Source organism: Acanthochromis polyacanthus, chromosome 5 (assembly GCF_021347895.1).
Source record: "Acanthochromis polyacanthus isolate Apoly-LR-REF ecotype Palm Island chromosome 5, KAUST_Apoly_ChrSc, whole genome shotgun sequence".
In the NCBI taxonomy this organism is placed as follows: domain Eukaryota; kingdom Metazoa; phylum Chordata; class Actinopteri; family Pomacentridae; genus Acanthochromis; species Acanthochromis polyacanthus.
Genome location: NC_067117.1, coordinates 11,557,026 through 11,582,054, shown reverse-complemented (window position 1 = coordinate 11,582,054; position 25,029 = coordinate 11,557,026). Strand labels below are relative to the sequence as shown.

At 39.2% G+C, this 25,029-nt stretch overlaps 2 protein-coding genes across 2 annotated transcripts in view; both read left to right on the top strand.

The window, feature by feature from the left end:
• slc38a3b (solute carrier family 38 member 3b) overlaps positions 1–20,857 on the top strand; it is a 29,726-nt gene extending 8,869 nt beyond the window's left edge. Inside the window, exons 2-17 of the mRNA XM_022189301.2 lie at positions 2,920–3,098; positions 3,481–3,501; positions 3,665–3,746; positions 3,877–3,992; positions 6,927–7,000; positions 7,472–7,564; positions 8,573–8,654; positions 12,313–12,395; positions 13,869–13,927; positions 14,289–14,450; positions 14,625–14,704; positions 14,787–14,887; positions 15,737–15,861; positions 15,954–16,098; positions 17,515–17,618; positions 17,770–20,857. Of these exons, the coding sequence (XP_022044993.1) occupies positions 2,995–3,098; positions 3,481–3,501; positions 3,665–3,746; positions 3,877–3,992; positions 6,927–7,000; positions 7,472–7,564; positions 8,573–8,654; positions 12,313–12,395; positions 13,869–13,927; positions 14,289–14,450; positions 14,625–14,704; positions 14,787–14,887; positions 15,737–15,861; positions 15,954–16,098; positions 17,515–17,618; positions 17,770–17,874 (1,536 nt within the window). The 5' untranslated portion in view covers positions 2,920–2,994 and the 3' untranslated portion in view covers positions 17,875–20,857. The remainder of the gene's footprint in view (positions 1–2,919; positions 3,099–3,480; positions 3,502–3,664; positions 3,747–3,876; positions 3,993–6,926; positions 7,001–7,471; positions 7,565–8,572; positions 8,655–12,312; positions 12,396–13,868; positions 13,928–14,288; positions 14,451–14,624; positions 14,705–14,786; positions 14,888–15,736; positions 15,862–15,953; positions 16,099–17,514; positions 17,619–17,769) is intronic.
• A 2,402-nt stretch (positions 20,858–23,259) lies between these two features.
• The window catches only part of gnai2b (guanine nucleotide binding protein (G protein), alpha inhibiting activity polypeptide 2b), a 44,702-nt gene continuing 42,932 nt past the window's right edge, over positions 23,260–25,029 (top strand). Inside the window, exon 1 of the mRNA XM_022189302.2 lies at positions 23,260–24,162. Coding sequence (XP_022044994.1) covers positions 24,045–24,162 — 118 coding nt within the window. The 5' untranslated portion in view covers positions 23,260–24,044. The remainder of the gene's footprint in view (positions 24,163–25,029) is intronic.

Here is a 25,029-nt window from a genome sequence, read left to right as displayed (position 1 = left end):
TTACTGATGTTTTTCTCACCTGTTCACATCTGCAGGCTTAGTGTGTGCTATATTGATTCTGTGCGTGGAAATTTAGGAATCATCGTACTTTACCTATTTCACTCCAAAAATGTTACCAGTTAAACTATCTGTCAAAATAGTGTGTGATGCATGACACATTTTCATTTGTGTTACCAAACAGATTGTGCATACAATCACGTTGCAGTGATCCAACGCTTTATGATTGTTCAAAACACAGTTGAACAAAAACAGTGATTTGATTCTCACTGAGTGCGAGCAGTGCAATGGTCACATTTTCAAATTTGTGTTATTTTTTATCATTCATAATTGAAGAGTTTCTTGATGCAAAGTTCTCAATCAACTTCTGGCTAACACTAATCAGAAATTACATAACAGGGGGCGATTTATTTTTAAAATGTCACACACGACGTTTTTTGCTCTCCGTCCCACCTCTGTGGAAACGATCACTATCAAAGACTGATGTTGCAACAGAAAATGTTGACATAAGGGGCTTTTATGTTTGAGGTTACGTTAAGGGACGTGTTAACTTTGGGCAAATAAAGGGACTCGCTAGATAATGTAGTGAAAGGTCTCCCTGAGGGCAACAGGGTTTTTTAAGAATTATATTATCCAGATTTTGATCTTCTTTTTTTTGCAGGTGGGGATTTTTTTTTTCATTGATATTCCCCTGCACCTGTGTACTGTGTCCTGTATGATGCAGTATCACTTTGTTTTGATCCTCTCGGGTTTGTTTTCAACCCGCAGTGAGAAGACATCAGTGATGCTCTTTAATTGTACAGTGTGAATAGCAGCAACAGTGATCTTGGTGAACACAATTGAGCTGCTGTACACTGGTCACAGAGGAAGCTGCCAACAACACACCATTGTCCATCTGAGTTTGCACTGTGTAAAAGTGAAGAGTACTTATTTCTGTCGCTGCAGCTGCTGGGAGAAGCTATGGCAAGCTAGTTCTCAATTAGTTGGCAGAATAATGACAAATATATATTTTTTCTCTTCTGACTAACCGTGGTTACAGCAGATCCCACATTTACTGACAGAAAAAAACGATTAAAATGTGTAATTATCGCATTACAGTAATGACTGTTTTGCACGCTGCTTTCTCAGCAATTGGATGCATGCTGTTGTGGGTAATTTGGCATTTTGTTTGGTGACATTATACTTGTATTCATCAAAAAGGAAACAGAATCAGATGTATCTCCACAGTAGCAGGAGAATCTGTGGTTTTGCTCCATGAAAGTAGAGAACAAATAAAAGAAAAAAAAGTAGACCTTGAACTTGTGGTCTGGACTTGTGTGCTTTGCTCAGTCCTGACGTCCTGAAAAGCACAAAAATCGTCATCCTTTGAATATTTGCAGCTATGTAACGTCCATGTCGGTCTGTTTATTGCAGAACTTTTACGCAAAGAACTGACTGAGGGAGTGACTGAGGTCAGGTCTTGTGTGTTGGAAGTCACTGTGTCAACAGTAGAACTGAGTTATTGCTGCATGTTTGTTGTACAAATAGTGAAGACAGGAATTCATGGAGTCTGTCACTGATCACAGGATTTACAGGAAGCTACCATGAAAACAAACAAACAAACAAACAAAAAATGTTAAACAAAATTATTATGTCCATACCAAACTGATGGGAAACCTGAAAACTAGAAGGCATTAATGGAGAGTACAGACGTCCGCCAAGGCCAGTGCCTTATCTTGAATTATTATGGAAAGTACACCAGAACTGGGATCTGCACCAATGCTTAATGGATTTTCCCTTTGCCCATGTTGCCTTTCCACCAAGTTTTGTGAAACACAGCTTGGCAGTTTTTATGTAATATGTTCACAGGCAGACAGATAAAAAAAACTTGCAGGAAGTAAAAAAAATCAGAAACTAAAATTTTATCACCTTTTATTATGTCATTTATTTCCCCCATTAATTTACACTCAATTAGATATGTTTGTAAATGTATTAAAAAAGAAAAGCTGAATTATCACATTGATTTAAGCATTCTATCTCTTTAAACACATTTGACAGCTCTTAGAGCCTTGAATCTTCTTGAACTGGAACATTTTCTGCCATTCTCCTCTGCAGTTACTCTCAAGCTTTGTCTCAGTCAGCCTGGGGACTGTGGATGAAAGCCATTTTCATGTCTCTCCATAGTCTTAGGTTTAGGTGGCCGAGCCCCCCATGGATGTTCACAGAGGTTTATTTAAGCCACGCCAGCATTATTTTGTGTTCTTCAGGTTGTTGTGCTTTCAGAAGGTGAATCTTGGGCTGAGTCTGAGGTCCTGAGTGCTCTGGACCAGATTTCCATCCACATCTCTATACTTTCTGTGTTCAGCTCTCCCTCCAGCCTGACCAGTCTCTCTGTTCCTGCAGCGGTATATCATGCCGCCTCCACCATGCTTCACTTTTGGGATGGTATTGGGCAGGTGATGAATGGTTCAGGGTTTTCCTCAGGCATGATTCTTAGAATTTAGAGCAGTTCTTTCACTGAGGAGAGGCTTCTGTCTGTCCACTCTGCCATGAAGCTCAGATCAGTGGAGTGGAGCTCTGCACTGATGGAAGTGCCTCATGTCTCCACGCTCAGCCTCTAAACCTCAGCCTGACCATCAGATTCTTGGCCACTCTCTTAACAAGGCCCTTCTCCTCCTGTTTTTCAGTTTGACCAGGCAGGTAGCTGTAGGAAGACTCCTGGTTGGTCCAAACTCCTTTGTTTTGTCATGAGCCGATCAAACTTGTTTAAATTTTTACAGCAAACTTCTGTGTCCCCTAAAAGAAGATGGCCTAGATAATATGTTTTCAAGGCTTTTAAACGTGCAAAGTGTGCAATCAGCTGATCAAATAGCATAATCAAACATATCTTGTTATCTGAGTCACTCTGTAAGTATGTTTCTGACTTATGTTTCTCTGCCCTAGATATTTCAGATTTCTCAGGAGGATCACTCTCATTAAACACATCTAAGCCAAACGAAACCTGATATAACTGGGACGATGGAGTCTTCTCAGTCAGAGATGAACATATTATCCAATGGGAAAAGTCACAACCTCGTGGATGACTTGGGCGTGCCGATGAAGATGATGCCAGAAGAGGATCAGTGAGTAGTCTTTGTTTTTTTTTCCACACAGCGATGAATGGTTGCACTTTTCTCCATGGTTTAACACTGCATGGAAGCACCTTGTCCTTTTGTGTTTTTCTTGTCATCCTTGTGTGAAAACCGTACCCTTAATATTTACAGTAAATTAAATGAACTAATATTCTTTTTTTTTTACCTATAAATATACATTTAAAAGCTAAAAACAGACCCTTTGATTTATGTATATTTTCTGTCCCTGCGATAAGTTACCCATTAATAATGACCGGTATAACAGATGAGGTGAGCAACATACAGTATGACTGACTCCCTGCATAATGTTTGTTTTTTAAATGCACGTTTACCTTGTCTTTGTGTTCGTCTCACCTGGTGGATCCTCATACAGGAATGGCACTCAAACAGTCAGGTATGTTCGTAGAGTTGTGCAAAGGTTTTTCAGCTGCATCTTTGATTTCATATCGTCGACAAATAACTTAAGCATGCTACTGACTGTCTACAGCAGATATTTGCACAATTTTTAAAGGTGGATAGACACACGATCATCTAACAGCTGTAATTTTGACCTCTAGATTTGACGATCCTGAGGGAGGACTGGAGAATGAGGGATTTTTGCCAAGTGCAGATGGAAAGAAGCCTATTCGTTTCACAGATGTAAGTGAGAAAGCTCACATTCATGAACATGCAGGAGGAGTTAAAACATGATATTTGATGTTAGAATAGAAGATTTCATGCATGCTGTTATTTGTTTTTTTTTCATTTTATTCCTAAACTACTTTCACAGTTTGAAGGGAAGACCTCTTTTGGCATGTCAGTCTTTAACTTGGGCAATGCTATTATGGGCAGTGGAATCCTGGGACTGGCCTATGCCATGGCCAACACTGGCATCCTCCTCTTCTTGTGAGTAAATAAATGCATGGGGAAGCAGAAATTATAGTTCAGTCTCTCTGACACTTACATATATAAACTAAACCATAAACTGGCCGTACATGCTTTGGGCAGTTATTCATTTCAAAGTAAAAGGACTGATACCAAAATAAGAGTACCGATGCCACCCTGGTTTCTGTCCACCAGGTATATAGCTGCAGCTGATTAGTATAGTTAATGCAACTTATTCAGACTGGATAAAAGGAAACACAGGTAGCCTGAAGGAAACAACCATACAGAATGTAAATACCAGCACCTGTCAAACTCACTAATGAGAGTGCCATTTCCAGACAAGTAATGTGGACTTCAAGAAATCACTTCATGTTTTTACACTTCAGCTTTTGTGGTATCAAGAAATGAGAAATAACATATTAATAAAAGGGCTGCACAGTGGAGTAGTGGTTAGCACTTTCGCCTTGCAGCAAGAAGATCCCCGGTTCAAATCCCGGCCTGGGCCTGGGATCTTTCTGCATGGAGTTTGCATGTTCTCCCTGTGCATGCGTGGGTTTTCTCCGTGTACTCCAGCTTCCTCCCACAGTCCAAAAATATGCTGAGGTTAATTGGTTACTCTAAATTGCCCATAGGTGTGAATGTGAGTGTGATTGTTTGTCTGTATATGTAGCCCTGTGACAGACTGGTGACCTGTCCAGGGTGTCCCCTGCCTTCCTGCCAGCACCCCCCGCGACCCTAGTGAGGATAAAGCGGTGTATAGAGAATGGATGGATAGATGTTAATAAAATGATCCACAGAGGTATTTGTACATAAACTTTGTTACTCTCAGGCAGAAACAGACTCAGTGTTTCCCTGTTTTAAAGTTCTTTTCTAAGCTACTTGCCTGCTGGCCCCAGGTTTATACTGAACTGATGTGTACTGTATGAAAGTACTACAGATTTTCTCAGCTAACTCTCAGAAAGGATATGAATTAATTTAGTCCCAAAAACATCAATTCCGTCTTTAACATGTTAACATACTTCTGTGATAGCCGAACTGTGCCACTCAAGTGAGGGTTGGTTGAATAAACCTGAGAGAGAGCTAAATTATAGTCAAACCAGGTGGCAAAGTCAACATGGAGTCATGAGCATCTCTAAAATAATCCCTCATTTCGATTATCCAATCCCTCTAATTTGTCTAAGGCAATTTAGGCACATGCTGCTTTGCTGGCGCTATTACAAACTGGACTGATTTAGTAGGTGGTGTGTCCTGACATGCTGTACCTATCATATATCATGATATGCCCAGTTCTATTCATACTCTTTTCTGAGGCTTTCATCTCTGCCTCGTTGGCACATATAGGCTCCAGAAAGGCCACAGCTCAGAATAACTGAACATCCAGTTCCTGTGTGAAGCATCTGGATTGATCTTTTACTTACTCCTGGTCTGTGCATGCTGCTACTGTCAGACCAGTCTGGATGTCTCGGTCATGCTGTCTGTGTCTGTGTAGCTGCAGACCTCAGACTCATTGATGGAACTGTTGTGCTCATAGAGAGGAAGTTCTCCACTGATGATCTATTGGTGATACAGTGTCTGAGGTTGATTGATTTGTCTGGAGGATGAGCAGATGTTTAGCTGTGGTTACGATTTAAGACCACGAAAGCTTGTCCTGTAGGCAGCTGTAATTTAAAATCTAACCAACAACCTCAGGATACTGAATCACTCAAAATGTAAAAATTGGCAGAGGTGGCAACGAAACATTATAATTTAGATACACAACATGGCAGGCATTTTTAATACGTGTTACTGTTAGGTGCTTATGTGCATCTTCACTTCTTATTCAGCATTTTATCCCATTTTTCATTGTAACTTATTGCAGTGTTTCTCTGATGTTTAGACTTCATTGTGTTGTATTAGACAGCAGTCTTAATACACTTGCATTTTTTGCATATGCTTCGGAGCAGGTGTTTTAAGAATCAGCACTCACTAATGTGCTTTAATTGCACCATCGTCTCATGTATTTGCTCTTATACAACTTTGCTCTTGTGTTGCTTTTTTTTTTTGCTTCACAGATATCTCTTTGAATGACCAAAAGTCATTGTGCTGAATATTATAACTTTTAATATCTAGAGAATCCTTCATTCAGCAGCCATGACACAAATAGACATTCTCAGTCCTCATCAGTATAGTTATTTGTTTGCGATTTGAGGGAGGTTGATTTATGCAGCTTTTGTGTTAGTGCTGGTTCAGTGGAATCTCAGGGTTAGGCTCAGTCCCTCTGCTTACAGACATCGGCTTAGTGTAATGATTCTCATTGTGTTTGTGGCTACAATAAACACTGAGTTTACATAAATTCTGAAGAAATGTCTGAGAAAGGTGATGGATTTGGGACCAACCTCTGACCCATTGGGAATGTTGACCCATGCTGATTTGCTCAGGGCTTCGTAGGAGGACAACTGCAGTTTTAGACACAAAGGGGTTATGGGAAATAGCATTTTCAGCTACGTGTAGGACTATTGACCTCTATTCACAGAGAGGGAGAGCACATTTATAGTCCTTATGAAAGTTATAAAGACTTATTATTTCAAGAATGTTTCCTACTTCAGTATGTATCATTTGCTTCAGCTGTATTATTTTACAACATTTGACCTTTTAGCTTTTTTAAGTATTGAGCAACATCAGCTTTGAAATGTCAACCAGTGGCTGGAAAACTAATCACATGAGCTGCCACCGCAGCTCAACTTCTCAGACTTAGTGCACTGATTTCCCCATCATTAATACAGAAGAAAACAAAAGTGTTTGCACAGTACATCATGACTTAGTGCGAATGATTATTGCAATGTCTAAGGAAACGGACAGGAGAGGAATAACAGGATTATAGTTCCAGAAATGTAGAATGTGGTGCAGTGCTGTGTACCAGTAAGTATAAAATGCAGTTTCTATATATATGACTTCTCCCTCTGTATTGTGTGGCAGATTTCTTTTGACTGCAGTTGCAGCCTTATCATCGTACTCCATTCATCTGCTGCTCAAATCCTCTGGAATTGTGGGTAAGCCCTGTGTCGTGTCTCAGCGTTTTGTAAAGAAATAGGACAACAACATGTTTCGTTACCAAAATGATACAACACAGTCCAAGAGTTCTGCTACTGCTGCTTCAAGGAGCATTTGGAATAATTTATATAGCATGCTTGACTTAAAGCATTTTAATCAGCAAAAGTCAGCGATTAAACAAACGCTATGTTATTAGGAAAAAATATATAAATTGTTGTTCACATGCCAGGAAATTTTGAAGAATTTGTTTTTCCCTCAGCTTAACTTCAGCTTAAATGGATTATATGAAGGTAATATATAACAACATTGTTTATTCTTTATTATAATGTCTGACAAGGTCAAAACTGTCTAGACAAATAAAAAAACAGTAAAAATACAAATGGTCTAATGTACAAGTGTTTTACTGTGTTTGCTGAGAGGGACATCTCAGCAAATAAAACTGAACAATATTGTTTATAATCTGCTTACAGGGATTCGGGCTTATGAACAGCTGGGGTACAGGGCCTTTGGCACTCCTGGAAAAATGGCCGCTGGTATCGCAATCACTCTGCAGAATATCGGAGGTGAGGATCTGGAGTGACTGTGTGATTAATGTGTTCACAAATATGTTAAATATCTGCAAATACCCTATAGTGACACTGTGACTTACACACCATCACACGGCTTAGCCTTTATAGCCCCCTCTCCCAGCCACACACATGACTAGATTCATTTAAACCACTAGTATTGCTTTAGCTTTTGTTCTTAGTTATAAGTGCAGGGTATGGAGAAGTACTGAGAGCAAAGAATCAGAGTATGTTGGTGAACAGCTGTGTTCTCTGTGGGAATGACATTTTAGAGAGTTCCCGCCACTTACTGAACAACATGTACGGATGGAAGTCTCTGACCAAAGCTTTATTGAGACTCATCAGATTATCATTAAGATAATTCAGCAGCACAGCTGGTAAAATTTTACTTTTAAACAGTGAATCCAAGTTGTTTTTAATACAAATTTTCAGTTCCAGGTAGGTCCAATAATTGCAAATTAACCTAAGTTGATATAATCACATATGATTGTCTCACTGCTGCCATTTATCACATTTAAAATTCATATTAACATACAATTTGTGCCTGGATAATTATCTGGAAAGGCTAAAACACATTTTAATGCTAGATGTAGATGCACACAGAATGCATAGGGGTTTGAATGTGACCAACCAACCCACGTATGGAGACAGACAGGCTCACACTGTAATCAGATGTTATCCAGGTGTAAGTATGATCAGTGCAGTGTGAGTACATTCTGAAGGGTCGCCTAAGTCCAGCTCCTAGCGCTAACTCAAACACAGTCTGACAAACGCTATAGGCAGTTCTTCTGGTGAAATGCAATTTTTTTGTCAGATTTAAAGTATTAACCAAATAATTTTTGCCCATAAAATACTACAGATTTAGTCTTTTTAACTGTTAAAATTGTAAATCCAGCTTTCCAAGTTGCTTAAAGAATTCATAGGATGTGACTTCCGTGTCGTCAGTATTAGCTTCAGGTGCGGTTATTCACACATTTTCACTTTTTCCCTCTTATTTTGCCACAGCTATGTCCAGCTACCTGTACATTGTTAAATCTGAGTTACCGCTGGTCATCCAAGCCTTCCTGAAGGCAGACCCCAACTCTGAGTGAGTATTATCACTTATGTTCCTTTCAGTATCTTTATCACTGTACCAGTGCCAGTAGAAGGCATCTGTGTCCGTCACACTGGGTGCTGGGTCAAGGGGCCTGGCTGATGATGTGGGCAGCGAAAATTCCAGTTTGTCCCACGTATTGACTCAGTCAATGTGGAAGGGGGTGTGTGTGTGCGTGATAAGAGTGGAAGCACGGAATTGGCTGAGCGACACGGAGGGGTGGGGGTGGGGGGATTGAGTATCTGTCACTTACATATACACGCAATGCAAACCTTCCCTGCCGTAGGCTTGTGGAGACAAGCAATGCTCACGTCACAGTCATGCAACAGACACAGACACTCTGCATAAGGACATGCAGGACTGAAGTGGATTCCAACTGCCTGTTCAAATCTAAAAACAAACCTTGTGCTCAGAAGGGAGAGCAGCGACTGCAGCTATACTGTTCTCTGCTGCAGTCTATCTGAAGAAGCAGCACTGCTCCAGACAGTCGTCTCCAAGGACTTCCATTCAGTAACATTTAGCAGAATTGTGTAACATCTCTACACAAGAAGTTCATTGAAACATGTGGCCTGAACTGTCGCTCTACTGTTGCCAAGTTAAATGTTTGTTTTTTTTATGTGTCTGCTCCTTGTTCTACAGAAAACTCTTAAATGTAGGTTTACCCTTCTTATTTACTGATTAATTTTGGAGTGTGGCATTTACTACATCACTTAGTAAAAGTGTTGGCTACTTTAGATATTTAAACTTTTATCAGGGATAGAATCAGAAACACTTTACTGATTCCTGAGGGGAAATTGCTTAGGTTACAGTTGCTCCCATTCAAACTCTTAGAAATATAAGCAGTACAAAAATATATATAGCTAAACATAAATAGAAAAATCTGTTCTAAAAATATAAACAAAAGTAGAAACATATAGACATATAATGTAAAATGTGCATTGTTCTAAGGAAACAAAACTTGTAGGTATACAGTGTAATAAATAGTAGTGAAGTTGTATTTGTGTATAGTGTAATTCTTGCACGTCATTAAGTGTTAACTCAAGAAGTGAGGTGAAAAATTAGTTAGCTGAGTTACACACAGTGTCATCAGGGAGGTCCCAAATTCAAACTGCCACTCGAGTCCTAAAGAGCCAGCTACAGTGACAAGTAGGAGTCCTGCAACAGATGGTTTGGCCCCACAGAAGACTGATCTCAGCATCTTCGGGTCAGGCTAGGATTTCATGAAAAGACAGAAACAGCTGAGCAGAAATCCACGGAAAAATATGGCATATAACCTCCCTGGAACTCAGAGGCGTAGCTAGAATTGAAATCAACGCATTAAATACAAGGACACCTCACAAGCACACACATAAGCAGACAGAAGTGACAGCAGCAGGTGGTGTCACATGGGGCGCCAAATTCTGCATCCGAGCACAAGTTTAGGTCAGCTCAGGGCCAAGTCTCAACAACTAAGACACCCACTGTTCTTTTCCACCCAACCCTCCTCTTGCTCTTCAAATCCATGGCGTCACAAGAACTGGGAGACATGATGGGCGGATGGCGGGGTGGGGCTTTATTTTTGACCAGTGGCTCTTTAAATAGACACTATTGACGTGTGACGGACGGACAGACAAGTACCTTTCACTTGTTGCCTGAGCTGTTTCTAACAGTACAGGGTGTACATGTGAATTAAGTTTCATTGTGGCATTTCTGAGCAATATCTGGTAGAATAAAAAGGCTACAGTGACTAGTGTGGCAGAGAGGATTAGAAATTTGGAAATGGTGGGAATTCAACCAGAGTAGATTTCAGACTTGGACTTGTAGTTGCAGTAACAAAATAAGAATTTGAGAGTTTGCTTTGAACTACTAACCATGTGAGACTTGACTTCCAAATGAATAAAATGTATGCATTGATTTTTTTAAAGTGTCTTTCTAATTAAACCATTTTTTTGGCTATTTGTTGCTGGGCAGGTATATAAGACAGCACTAACAGCTGCTTACTGTGCTGAGAACTTACCCTCTGAGCATAGTGAGACTCACATAAAACAGTAAATGTAAGGGTTAGAAAACCAAAACTATAAGCTGAAAGACACTGTAACTTGTGACATTGCATTAGAAGGGGCTTCACATGCTGGTGACCATGTGATTCGTTACTAATATGACCTGATTAGTACAACTTTAAGTATAAAGATTAACAGACTTTGTCTCAGTTATGCAAAAAGCACCACAATCAGTCACCCTCAAGAGAAAAATATTAAAATACTGTTCGGAGACCTTAATAACTTGTAATTTCCTGCTGAAGACTAGAATATGATTTGGACTTGAGCTCAAGAACTTGACTTTGATTTGAACTCCAGACCGAACTTGATCCGTCTCAAGTGACTCTCACATGTGAAAGTGGATCATCTGAACTGACCTACTGACCAAAGGGCCAAAGAAGGCAGGGCCTGGGATTTGGCTTCCTTTGCTTTCAAGGGACTCATCTAGACACAGACACACTCACACACGCACTCACACACACGGCTGGTCTCATAGATCATAGTGTTCTCCAGGCTGTAGGGGTTATGGCAGACAGCTGATCCCACTGGTTGTGTTTCATTCAGGGCTAAGAATAACAGGCTTAGTAGCTTAAAAAGAGGCAGTAGGGCACAAAGACCTTTCTGTACACAGGATTTAGGAGACAGAAGACTTTAATGGTTTGACAGTAATTTCCATAAATTGCATGTTGCTGGTGTTCATCTCAAGTCTACAGCTACTGATACTCCAGATTTACTATTATTGCCTTTATAATATATGCACACAACTTTGCTCCCATGACAGGGAATAAGCTGTTTAACCACATACCATCTGTTTTATAGAAACATCTCCTGTGTAAACCGCATGATATCTGTTTGCTATAAACAATAATGTCAGAACTGAGAGAAGCTGCTTGAATATCTCATGTTCATCCCACATTACATCAGCACAGAACATGATGACAGCAGCCGGTCAGACCTCACGCCAGCATGCCCACATGTGTTAAGAACACACATATACATGTGATGTGGACTATTTAAGTTATATGAGGGAGGAATGTTTCAGGAAGGACAGTCACAGTACGTTTGAAGAGAGGACATGTGTGATGCCCACATATAGCAGATGATGATATAGCAGCACGGCAGCACAAGGAGATCAGATACATCTTACCATGTTACGTTTTACATTCTTACTATATGTTTTTTGTGTTGAAAAAGCCAATAAAATCAGGGGCTAAGATGTCAAAGCTAACAGTGAGGATATTTGATAACTTCCTCAGTGCTATGTTGTTTAGTGTTCACTTTATTTCTTCCTTTTCTGCATGTGAACTGTCACACAAATCATCAGAGTTATGCAACACTCTATTCCAGGACTTTAGTCACGTTTTTTCCACAATCTTGAGGCCAAGGACGTTCCCGACAGGTTACTGTTGGCCTGACAAAGTGCAGCACATCAAACGCTTGTGGCTGGCAGATTTCTTTCAAACACCGATGGTTTCACTAAAAATATAAACCAGTTTGTCACCCTCTTGCTCTTTCTACTCTGTTTCTGTCTCTGTCCCTCTTCGTTTCTGTCTCTCGGCGAGTGTGTGCTGAGGCTCAGTGCCAATGTTTGAAGTATTGAGCTCACCAAAGTAAACTAGTTTTTCTCCAAACAGTCTGTGGTACTTGAATGGAAACTACCTGGTCATCATGGTTTCTGCCAGTATCATCCTGCCCCTGGCTTTGATGAAGCAACTCGGTGAGCAACACTGACTTAATTATGTCTTTTCTCTGGGTTTAATGTCTCATTAGTTTCCCTCATTAGTTACTGAGATATTTGAGTGTTTTAAAGAGAGATACTAGTGCATTTTAACTGGTGTGAATGAGACATATAATCTGTATATGCAGACATACACCTGAGCCAAGAAAAAAGAAAATAGATTAAAAAAAAGTTAGCGTCATAATTAATATACTCAAAATACTAGCTTTCTACATTCTGTTTTGCTAAGTTTAGAATAAAGACATTCTTTGGACACGTCAGTCTGACAGTAGCCTCACCACGGCCTCACACTCAGTGCTGGAGTGGCCAGTTTCACGTGTCCACTCTTGCGTCACGAGTGGAAATGTTTTGCAGTCACTATCGCAAAAAATAAGCTAAATTCAAATTCACTGGTCTGTTCCTCAAACCGGAGTTCCAAAATCACATTTCCTGTCTCACTGGTGCCTCAGAAAACATGTACCTCCCACCAAAAGTTACTCATTGCATTGTTTAAACAATGCAAACAAAAATTTGGAATGTCCCTGGTTTAGCTGTAGTTTAGCCACAAATGTCTTTTGCAGCCCATTTCTCTCCTCTGCCTGCAATAATGGCTTAACATCCCCACAAATGAAGAAAAGCACTAATTATGAGACAGTCATCTGTTTGACGTACCGTCTCATAATTATTAGTTTTACTATGTGATCATTTTGATGTAATATAATATTTTCTATAACTGTTTTTATTTTTACGTTGAATAACTATTCTTGAACAACTGAAATGAGCTTCCAAAACCTCCAGCTCTTGTTTCTGGGCTGCAGTGCAATAAATTATTACTCTTCATATCCTTACACTTAACTCTCTCTCTCTCTCTAGAACATCTTGTCTTTTTACTGTAACTTTGCTGCATTGCCTGCTACAATGTTTAGATCATTATTCATAACTTATTATGAATAATTTTGCTCTTTTCCACTTTATTTCAAAGGAGTTTACATTTCTACTCAGTACTTTTGTCTAACTCATGCATTCACTGGTTTCTTTTTAAAAAGCATTTTCTATATTCAGAATGTGTTAATTAAAAGTTTCTTTTGATTTTACGCCAACTTACACAGGGAGAGTTTGATAAGGCAGTTACATTAAAGTCAAGCAATTAGTGTGTTTTTATCCGACTGCTGGCTGTGAAAGCAGCAGGTGTTCAATTAGACATCGTTTTAACAGCCATACCTTCAATCCCAGCAAAATCTGGTCTTTCCAAAGTACAAACAAGTTGTTTCTGTCCTCACAGTGCTGTGATGTCATTCTTTATATTGTCAGGATAGTTTTTGCAACATTTACTACAGGAATAAGAAATATTTTTCGCTCTATAAACTTCTAGGATATGTTGAGCAACAAATACAGTTATTAATTGTCCCAAGAAACACTTTAATTCAGTCTACGTTGCAGCAACATTAACAGTTTCTTTATCTGTACTTTCAGGTTACCTCGGTTACACCAGTGGGTTTTCTCTCAGCTGCATGGTGTTCTTTCTCATCGCAGTAAGTTGATCCACCTCACACAGTGGCACATCATCACAGTTACTTTCACATGAAGCCTCATTTATTTTGGCATGTCTTCCTGGAACATGTGGTTTTCACTTTCCCACACTTGTCTTTTTTCCCACCCTAGCCTCTATTTTCAGTGGTATGTGGATATGTTTGATAAGGCGAATATAACATCGACTTAGAGACATCAAAGGTTGAGAGTAAAACCTCAGCAATTAGAGGCTGAGTCAGCCTAATCTGGCTTGAAATGCGTTTTTTGAGGTTGCCGTTGATGGTTTGAGGCTCTTGTAGGTCTTGTTGACACATAGCCTCATTCTTATGTCTTTGCTTTGATTATATCCAAATTTCATTGCAGGTTACCTATAAGAAATTTCAAATTCCCTGCCCCTTCGAGGAGTTCTCACACAATAGCACTGCTGCCCACCACAGTCTCAATGTCTCGAGCCATGATCTGATTCACGAGGACTCCCACGATGACTCCCACTGTACGCCACGCATGTTCACCATGAACTCCCAGGTAGGCGGTTAAAGTGAAAAACATTTAGATTCATACGGATCTGTACCATTTTTGAACACTGCAGCCCATAGATGCTGTAGATGTACTTCACTTACTTGAGTTCACACTCTAGTTTTCGAGGCTTTTAACAGCATTGCTAATAATAGAGTCGCACATTTACGTGCTTCTTCACAGACAGCCTACACCATCCCCATCTTGGCTTTCGCTTTTGTTTGCCACCCTGAGGTACTGCCCATCTACACTGAGCTACGCAAGTGAGTCACCCCTCTGCAACCAGCAGTATTTGACATCATTGAGAAATGTTGCATTTGCATAATGCCGACTGTTTGATTTCAGTCCAACACAGAAGAAGATGCAGAAGGTATCGAACCTCTCCATCCTCGTCATGTACACCATGTACTTTCTGGCAGCTCTCTTTGGGTACCTGACCTTTTATGGTGAGAACAGCTGTCCTTGCCACTTCTTTTGCTCTTAATGTTTTCAGTACCAGTTGATGAATACAAATGTTTATGCCCAAGTCAGATAGTCAGAGTGCCTAGAGATGTTTCAGAAAAAAGAAATGCTTTTTGAAAAGAGAGGCCAGTTAAGGTACAAAAGTCTAAGGTCCAGGTATTAAAAACTTATTAAAACTTAGGCTTATTTTCCACCTTTTTTTAAAAATAAAAAGGTGCACTATGCCAATTAAACAAAAGAAGGCCCTTTTGGCAGTAGGGAAAACTGTTTTAAAAGCACAATTATGCAGAAATTATAGAGGAAAAAGATGAAGCCACATTTTTTAAAGGATTTATAATTTACTTAAACACGTTTCTTTCTAATTTTCTGTACACGTAAAATATTTCCAACTGGTGAGTAGTGTTTATTAGAGATACGAAAATAACTTAGGCACTAACTTGTTATCAAAGCTAATAAGATGTTTACAAATTAACATTAAAACCTTGCCCCAGTGCTGCTGCTTTTCATAATAGCCTGGTGTGATATATGTCAAAACACAGTAACAGCAGATAGATCAAATATCAATTCAATACGTCTGTTGGAAAGACTCCCCTTGATTCATAAAAAAAAATTTCTCCCCAATGATTATTATTTTTTTGTTAGTGATGTATTACGTTGCAGCATTCATGGCTACAGTGGTTTTTCCATATACAAGATAAAACTATTGTTGAACCTTGTACAGCTTTTGCTTATCCTTTATTTCACAGAGTCCAAGCTCCCTCTTGTGGTGATGAGAGGGAGCTGACTGATCTTCACACGGATTAATAACCTCTTTTCTCTTCGTATCCCTGCAGACAACGTGGAGCCTGAACTGCTGCACACTTACAGCCGCATTGACCCTTATGACACTTTGATCCTGTGTGTTCGAGTCGCCGTCCTCACCGCTGTGACACTGACCGTCCCGATTGTGTTGTTCCCTGTAAGTCAGACCCTTTGCTTATTTATTTAATGCTCAGTTAATATGACATCGTCGTGCTGGTTCTGAAGTGGATTTTTTTTTCCTTCCCTCAGGTGCGTAGAGCCATCCAGCAGATGATCTTCCCCACCAAGTCTTTCAACTGGTTACGTCACATTGGCATCGCTCTCGTTCTGCTCACCTTCATCAACATGTTGGTGATCTTCGCTCCGAACATTCTGGGCATCTTTGGCATCATCGGTTAGTACAACACCGAATGCAGAGCTGCAGTCAGGTAGAACAGTGATGTTGTAGTTGCTACTCGTGTAATGCCACGATGAGCCTCTAAGGTCATCAGCTCCTCTTGCTAATGCTTTTTAATTATTTCCCTCACACATGTCAAAGTTGCAGACAGGAGAAAAATCCTGGTTGTATTCACAAAGTTCCAAAACAAGCATTTCATGTTTCCTGTATGCCTCTCTTAGTTACGTGTGTAGAATTGTTTGGGTGGAGGTTGTATAGTGATGCTGTGGGTTAATAATTCTGTCTCCATATGCAGACTAAATCCTCCCATTTCACGCGGTCGTCTATTGTGTTTCAGGTCTTTCTAGTTCCTGATGCAAGAAAAGAAAAACGCTTGAAAGCTGAACTAAATAATGTGACCAGAGCATGTTTGCTCGTGTGGAACAAACTGACAGCTTGAGTCAATATTATTGTCGCACTTTGTCCTTAGATTACAGGTCACGTTTCATAGGGCAGACGGGAAAGTTGACAACATTAAGTTAAACGACCACCAAGGACGCAAAGCGACGGTTTCAGCTTTTGCGAACATGCGGATGCGTTGAAGTACATATGTGGGAGTGCACATAGAGCTCACTGGAATCAGTGGACACAGCAATGTGAAACAAATGACATAATGCGTTATGTGGAGCTGTTTTAACAGCGGTTGTGTAAATATGTATAAATGTAGAATTTATTAGTGTTAATTTTGAGTAGATAAACAATCCGCCAAAATACATGAATGAAAAATTTATGCTGTAAAGCAGGGGTGTCAAACTCATTTTGGTCCAGGGGCCACATACGACCTAATTTGATCTCAAAGGGGCCGGACCAGTAAACTTAGAACATAATTACAGAGAAGTAACAAAAAGTCTAAGTTTTTCCGACGTCTTAGTGCAAAGGAGAACAAGTATATTAGAAAGATCTTTATATGTAATGAACTGTCCTTTTAAAGATTATATTAGAAACAACCAGAGATTAAAGTATGACTCAGTTTAACATTTATTTGTGTGCATTGTGCATTACAACTGATCACAGTGATTGTACAATGGCACAACATATTTAGTCACAGGTATGTGTAACTTAAAAACATAGTCCTGGAATTAAAAAAAATCAAACTCATCAAGATATAGACATTTTTTGAAGTCTGTTTTCCACATCTGGAAAGTAATTGTGAACACCTAAATTAACTCTGCACACCTTTAAATCTTAAGTAGCAGCTATTTTATACAGACAGTTAAGAAAGTAAAGTTGTCAGTGAAAGCCAGCTACCTCATTGCTTACATAAACAAAAATTGGTTTGAAGACTTGGCACAGCCGTAGCGTTCAGTCAGTAAAACTTCACATCCAATTTTGTACGCTTTGATTTCAATTCGTTCTTCCTGTTTGTTCTTTCAGGTGCCACGTCGGCTCCCTGCCTTATTTTCATCTTCCCTGCTGTCTTCTACATCCGCATTGTTCCCAAAGAGGATGAACCCATGACCTCCACTCCTAAGATTCTGGTGAGGCATTAAAACGTTTTTCATGCAATCTTGAATTAATTGTTATAATAATTTGGTAATACAGCCTTTTGTGTGTTTATTACTTTACATACCAGAGTTCCTGACAGTTAATTCTCTGTGCTGTTGGTGTGTGTTTTTCCCTCTTCCTTAGGCCACCTGTTTTGCTGCTTTAGGCGTCTCCTTCATGGTAATGAGTCTGAGCTTCATAATTATCGACTGGACAACAGGGGCCGGCCTTGCAGCAGGAGCCCACTAGATGCTGCCTCAGTGTGTGAGGCCTTGGTAAAGGGGTACATAAAATGGTCAGGGTAAAGGGAGCACTATCACCTCAGTGGAGACACACAGCACAGAGCACGGGGTTTATAGCAGCACACAATGTTCAGTATATTACATGGGTAGGAGTCACCCTTTTATTGATCAAATAGATTAACTTTTTGACTGTAACTTAACACATATCTGAACAAAATACTTTTATAGTGTCATTATATAATTTAATTTAACGCAGAGCAAAGAAAATGCAATTTATTTGAATAATCAGGAATGAACAGGGTCTGTTTTTCATCACCATCTGTTTGGGTGACTCAGTCCACCCGTAATGGTGAATTCGTCCTTTCCTGTCGCTTCCTCTTTATTTACACACAAACAACTGCAGCTGGTACTGTACAGAAAAATAAAGAATGATTGTCTTTTTAGCGAAAGACAGGAGGTAATTAAGATGCAGTATGCAAGAGAAATAGCAAAATGGTGTTGAAATTATTTTTACACAATAGTAATTATTATCCATGAGACACACAGAAGTCAGATGATCTCATCCTGAACCAGCAACAAATTTTTCCTCATTATGTATAGTAAGACAAAGAAGTGCTTTAAAGCTGCAGAGCGCAGCTGACATTTTATGTGCTGGTAATTTTTTTGTTCCATATGCATAAATCAGCAAACTTTCTTCACAAACCCCAGTGCCTTTTAGCATTTGGAACAGCATGCAAAATAAACAGTAAAAACAGGTTTGTATATTTATTTAGCTAGCTACTTTATCTGTGTTTTTAATTTCAAATGGATTGTATTTAACTACTGTACATGACAAAGTTAATAATCCCTATACATTGTGTATGATTTCAGTTTTGTTTTAGCTTAAAGTTCGAGTTAGTTTGATAAAATGCAAAATGCTTGATTAAAGATTTTAATACCACCCTTTATAAAACATTTAGCACATATATACCAAACTGTGACCTTGAATTTAAACCAAGTATAGTTCGAGTGTAGCTAAACAGCTCATATGAGCTTATTAACCTTTAAAATTCTTGATTCCCCCATTAAAGGTTTCAGAAAGAACATTTTCACACCATATAATAATATCAACACTGCATTGAAGCTCTACAATGCTTACATTGAATGAAAATTTAAATTCAAGGTACCACATTTTTCAAGGCTGCTCTTAAATGAATAGTTAGACACTTTATGAAATACACTTATTTAGTGAAAAGATTAGCACTCTTCTGCCTGTCCACTAAATGTAAAGCTACAGCTATGAGACTGCTAGCCCAAAGCTTAGCGTAAAGACTGGAAACAGGGGCAAGAAGCAGGCAAGACTCAGGAGATTAAAATACATCTACATGCACATCTAAAGCTCACCAAGTAAGTTATTATAACGGTCTCTAGTGTTTTTACCAAGCTGAGCTAACCAGCCGCTAGCTTTAGATTTGTTCATGGCCCAACTGCTCTTCTAAATTAGCAAGAATTTAAAGGATGGGCTCATATAAATTATACATATTCTTCACTAACATCTAGTAAATGGCCATGTAAAGAAGGTTTAGTTGTACTTAGCCTTGAGATACTTTCTTTTGGACAAGTATGTTGACACCTGAGCGATATACACATGTCAAAACATTTAAATTACATTAAATAAAGCTAAATTTGAATTACGGTGACTCCACCTTTTCGATCAAACTCTGTTGGTTTGAGCAAAGCACTGGCCTGCAACAGGATTTTTATTAAATGAGCCTGCTGGTGGGTGGCGGATTTAAATTCAATAATTTAATGATTGTGATTCTGATACACTGTCTTTGCGTTACTAGTTTGTAGTACTTTGATCAGTCTTGTTGACTATTTCGACCTGAGGTTAATATTTTGCATGATGTTTTCGTCCAGTCTGTCCTGTAGTTGCTATAGTGAACCGCACAGTAACAGGAAACTTCCTTCCAGCACTGTCATGTATAGATGTTATTGTAATACTGTGGATTTGCCATCTTATAGTGAAGTGTTTTAAAGTCCTACTCTGTGCAGCTGTTGGTGTTATGAAGCCCTTCTTAAAAGATGTGACAAGAAGTATTGCTTCAGACTTTACTGTTTGCTAATGTTCAGTCTGTTAGCTCAACTCAAATATGTGGATGAATACTTCTAACATTTTTATTTCCTCAGAATGGTTTTAAAACCCACAATATCACAGATACACTGCATATGAGTTCACTTTCTACTGATTACTGTAACATTTTATTACATAGAAATATAGATCAAATATTTACAGCTTGTTAAACTATATAATATTTTATCTCGGATGAAAAGAGAAAATGTGATGACAAATACTTGCTACTTGTACCCAAAGATGGTTTTATGTTGTATCACAACTCTCAGGCTTTAGAGAAGTCAAGTACAAATTATCACCTATCTCATTTTTTTTAATTTATACAATGCTTTATTTTATGTTTGTTTAGCAGTCCTGACTCCTGATGGTGTTTTTACAGACAAATTATGAGCAACAGCAGAAGAAGTATTTAGTCCAAACATACTCCGTCCTGTGCTTTTCCACATGTATTTGCCATGGTTGTTGTGGTGTAAATGAAGTTTTGCCATGGTTTGTAAAAACAGCTTTTCTTCACTTTAAGGGATCATGCCAAAATAACAACTGACTACCTAGTGCTTTGAAATGCCTTTTGCTTTTAAACAGGTACCACAGTTTTATGATCAGATATATTATATGAAATAGGAATCTGTCATGTACGTAAACAAATCTGTGTGATATTTTATTATAGCTGTTGTTTAAGATGTTAATCTATGGAAATAACATGACTACAAATGAATTACAAGGTCGATGGATTTTAGTGAATTAAACAAGACTTTATATAAATAATGTATATAAATGTAAACCTTTTATATTTGTGATGCATATTTACCGTAGCTTGTAAAGTGTAAATAGCAGGGACAGTTTTAGTTTGGCAATAAAATAATTGTAGATGTTTTTAGATTGTCTCTGTTGTCTTCATTTGCATTTTAACCCAAACTAATTCATACCGAGGCAGCACGTTTTTATGGTTGTTGTGTTTAATTTGGTCAATTGATAAATTGACAAATTCTCAATTGGATTAAGGTCTGGGCTCTCCAGAACATTCTCGTTGTTGTCTTTAACCCGTTTCTATATTGTGTTGGTAGTATGTTTCAGGTCACTGCCTTGCTGGAAAACAAATGCCCTCCCAAGTTGCAGTTCTTTTACAAACTGCATCATGTTGTCCTCAAGGACTTCCTTATACGGTGCTGCATTCATTTTGCACCCTTCCATTACAAATCCTCCAGGGCCTGCTGCTGGAAAGCATCCACACATCATGATGCTGCCACCACCATGCTTCACAGTGGGGATGTTGTATTTGTGATGACAAGCATCTAGTCTGATGGCCCACAGGTTCAGTCTTGGCCTCATCAGGCTAAAGAACCTGTTTTCAGCTGACTTCAGAGTCCCGAACATGCCATCTTCTTCTTCTTTAATTTTCTTTTCCACTCTCCCCTAAAGCTTTGAGTAGTGGAAAACCCGAGAAACATGCTTTTCACTGCTTTTGCTTTTAAGAACCTTTTCTCAGAGTTGCTTGGAGTGTTCTTTTGACTTCATGGTGTAGTTATATCAAAGAATCCTGATTCCCCAGTGACTGGACCTTCTAGATACAAGAATCGTGATAGTATAATAACATGAGACGCATTTACTGCACCCTAATGATCTCGATTTCACTAATAGTACCAGTTGGCTACGCCTGTGTTGAATTAGGTGAGTCAATTTGAAAGGATTGATTATTTATGGAAATCACCGATTTGATATTTTATATATATTTTTTTATGAATTTGTAGAAATCTGTATTCACTTTGCCATGAAAGTATTTTTGAAAATCTTGGTCAAAAAGTTCAAATTAAATTCACCACGATTCAATGTTGGAATACAATACGAGGAGAAAACATCCAAGGGGCGAAAACTTTTCATCGGCATGTACATTTAATAGACATTAACACATTTGAGCAACAAACCATCTTCCTCCCTAAATAAACAATTTTGTGAGTAGTTTAAAGAGCAGTTTATCTACGACTGGTCAGTGTTCTTATCATATCTATCAAGGGTAGGCCATGTTTACAAAAAACACTGAATCCAAACTGTTGGACAACATGATCCCTCACTGCTGACCTTGTTATATCAACAAACTGCAAGTTTTATTGTAACACATTGATTCTAATTTATTCATTTGTTTATGGCCACAAAAGGTGACTAGCTGCACAGGCTTGTGCAATTCAGATATCTCAGGAAAAAGTTCCTGCAATGATGCAGGGTGGGCCATAAGTTTTTTATGTTGGACAATCGCTTTTCCACTGTTGATGAACTTGCATTAGCACAGTTGAAGTTATGCTTGTAATGGCGTTATGTCTCGCATCTTCACCCAATACACCATGGCCTTCAAGTGCCCCCAAAGATATCATCAAACACATCTTCTGGGGTATCTAAAACATAAAAAATACATACATTTTCCTACATATGGAAACTTATGGCCCACTTGTATAAAAGCAAATGCAGCAGAGTGCACCTCAGGAGAATAAAACTGCAAAACTTGAATAGCAAAAATAATTAAAAAAAAATAAAAGCCAGTCTAAGACTATGACCTTGCAGGAAATTTACCACGAGCCAATGTGTCTCAAGATTTGACAAATTTGAGGTGAAATTCCCCTTTTTATGGCTTGAAGCATAAGACCGGCAATAAATTTAAAACAAGTTTACATTCTTTCATGAAATACATAAATTCTACTCTTTATATTTCTTCAGCTTAGTTTTAGAAGATTGCTATTTTAAGTTATTAAGATAATGTTGTCGAGGTGAATATTTTACATTTTTTCCCCATTTTATCGTCACTTCTTAAATGTATTTTAATACTTTTAACACACAAGTTCATAGTATTTGTGAAGCATTTTATGTTTATTTTATAAAATATGAAAAAATGTATTGGTATGTCTTTATGGCTTCAAGTAGTACAGAAATATATCGACAACCTCTTCAAATATCGGCCTAAGGAATTTTTTTTTTAAGTTTTTCAGAAAACACACACAAAAAACTGAACCACACCACTTTGAACCTTGACCTAGGCCGTTATATTACAGGAGAAGAATAATCTGTTCAAATGAGGATGTAGGCGGTTTTACCACAGGTGGCCAGCATCATGAGGAGATGATTTAGGCAAAACAACAACTTTTGTCAAAAAATGACTGAGGCCATTATTTTATTAAGGTGATATCTACTTCTGTCCATTTGGTGGCGCTGTACACCGCTCATCCTGACGGCCTAATTATGTGCCAAGGTATTTCATAAACATGTGACGCAAAACCTCATTAGCCATTTTAACAGCACACCCTGCACCTTTGCGCTGACAAAGCAGCCTGTGCACGTTGCACTCAGTCCCCCTGATTGTTTGTGACCGCGGCACAACACTGCATTTGTCGTCTCTGGATTCTGCGTCCACGACAAATGCAGAGGAATGAGCTTGGCACAGCGCCCACTGCAGTCTGCACATCACACTCCTAAAATCACGCCTCGCTGGCTTCCCCTCTAATTGGTTCCCACACAAGCAACCGTGGAGAGTTCACCTGATTTAATTGGACTACCGCGACAAGTTGCTCAAGTGACGTCGGTGCAGCCGGTTGACTGCTTCCAATTGTCACCGGAGGGAACATCTGAGGATTTTTCGCGCGATCCTAATTGAGGAGAAAAGAAAGGGACTGCAGCAGCAGCAGCAGCCACCGACGGACGAAGCTGCCCAGCAGGCCGAGAAGACAGGAGAGCCACGGAGCACAGGCATCCACAGCCCCGTGGATGGATGCAGGACAGGAGGGATCAGAGCTCCTCGGCATGGACCACATATACCAACCAGAGATTTAGTGTCAGTAACGCCTGATCTTCAGCTTGGTTTTGAGCTCCTAGTTGACCAGAAAAGCAGGGACTGACTTTTTACGCGTGGATATAAACTCTGGAATAAGCTGTTTTCCTCTCCAGTAAAGGTAGTGCTGGAAGCAAAAGCTGCTCCATCGTTATTCTTGGCATCGACTGACGCGCTGAGACCATCAGCACTGTAACATTTTTGTTATTTTTTTGCGCAAGTGGCAAGCGGTGCGCCCCTGCGTTTGGATCCAATGGGTTGTACGGTGAGCGCCGAGGATAAAGCTGCCGCGGAGAGATCAAAGATGATTGACAAAAACCTCCGAGAGGACGGAGAGAAGGCAGCCAGAGAAGTGAAATTGCTTTTATTAGGTAATGTACAGTTTGCAGATTGCTCCCTGGTTTCATTTGGCAAAGTGGAAGGTGTGTTTGTTGGTGCAGAAAAGAAGTCTCCACTGTTTTGAAGTCAGATACTGTGCAATCACATAGCACCTGATTAAATATTCAAAGAATATCTGATTGTCAGTGCTGCTCAACTTGATGCTTACCTGAAAATATTTTTAAAAACTGTCTGCAAATAGTGCAAAATAAAAAGTGGATGTCAGATTATTCCACAATCTCCCACATAAAGCATGAGGGCATCAAACTACGGAGTTAATCCTGAATGTGTCCAAAGCAGGTAGCTGTACACAGCTACAGCACAGAAAAACAGGCCATTTGGATGCTTTTTTGGCTAATAGTCAAACTGAAAAACAGTCAGTACTATTAATTAGCCAAAACAGGTGTTCATATGCTTGGAGATAAGTCAGATGTCAGCATCCACACACCATGATGCTGCCACCACTGTGTTTCACACTGGAGATGTTGTGTTTGTGATGATGACCGTCTAATCTGATAGGCAACAAAGCAAAATTTTGGCCTCATTAGGCTAGAGAACCTGCTAATATCCTAGCAGCTTAACATGATGCTGTCAATCTGTGGTCTGCTTATAGTGAAAAATAAAGAGTGGACATCAAATTATACCACAAACTGCCACACAGGGAACCATGATGGCATTAAACTGCAGTTCATCCCTAATATGTCCAAGACAGGGACTTGTATACAGCTATAGCCAAGAAAAAGAGGCCATTTGGATGCTTTTCTGGCTAATAATCACTCTGAAACACAGTCAGTGCTATTAATTAGCATCCATATACTTGGAAATAAGTCAGATATCACTGTGTCAACATGCTGCACAGC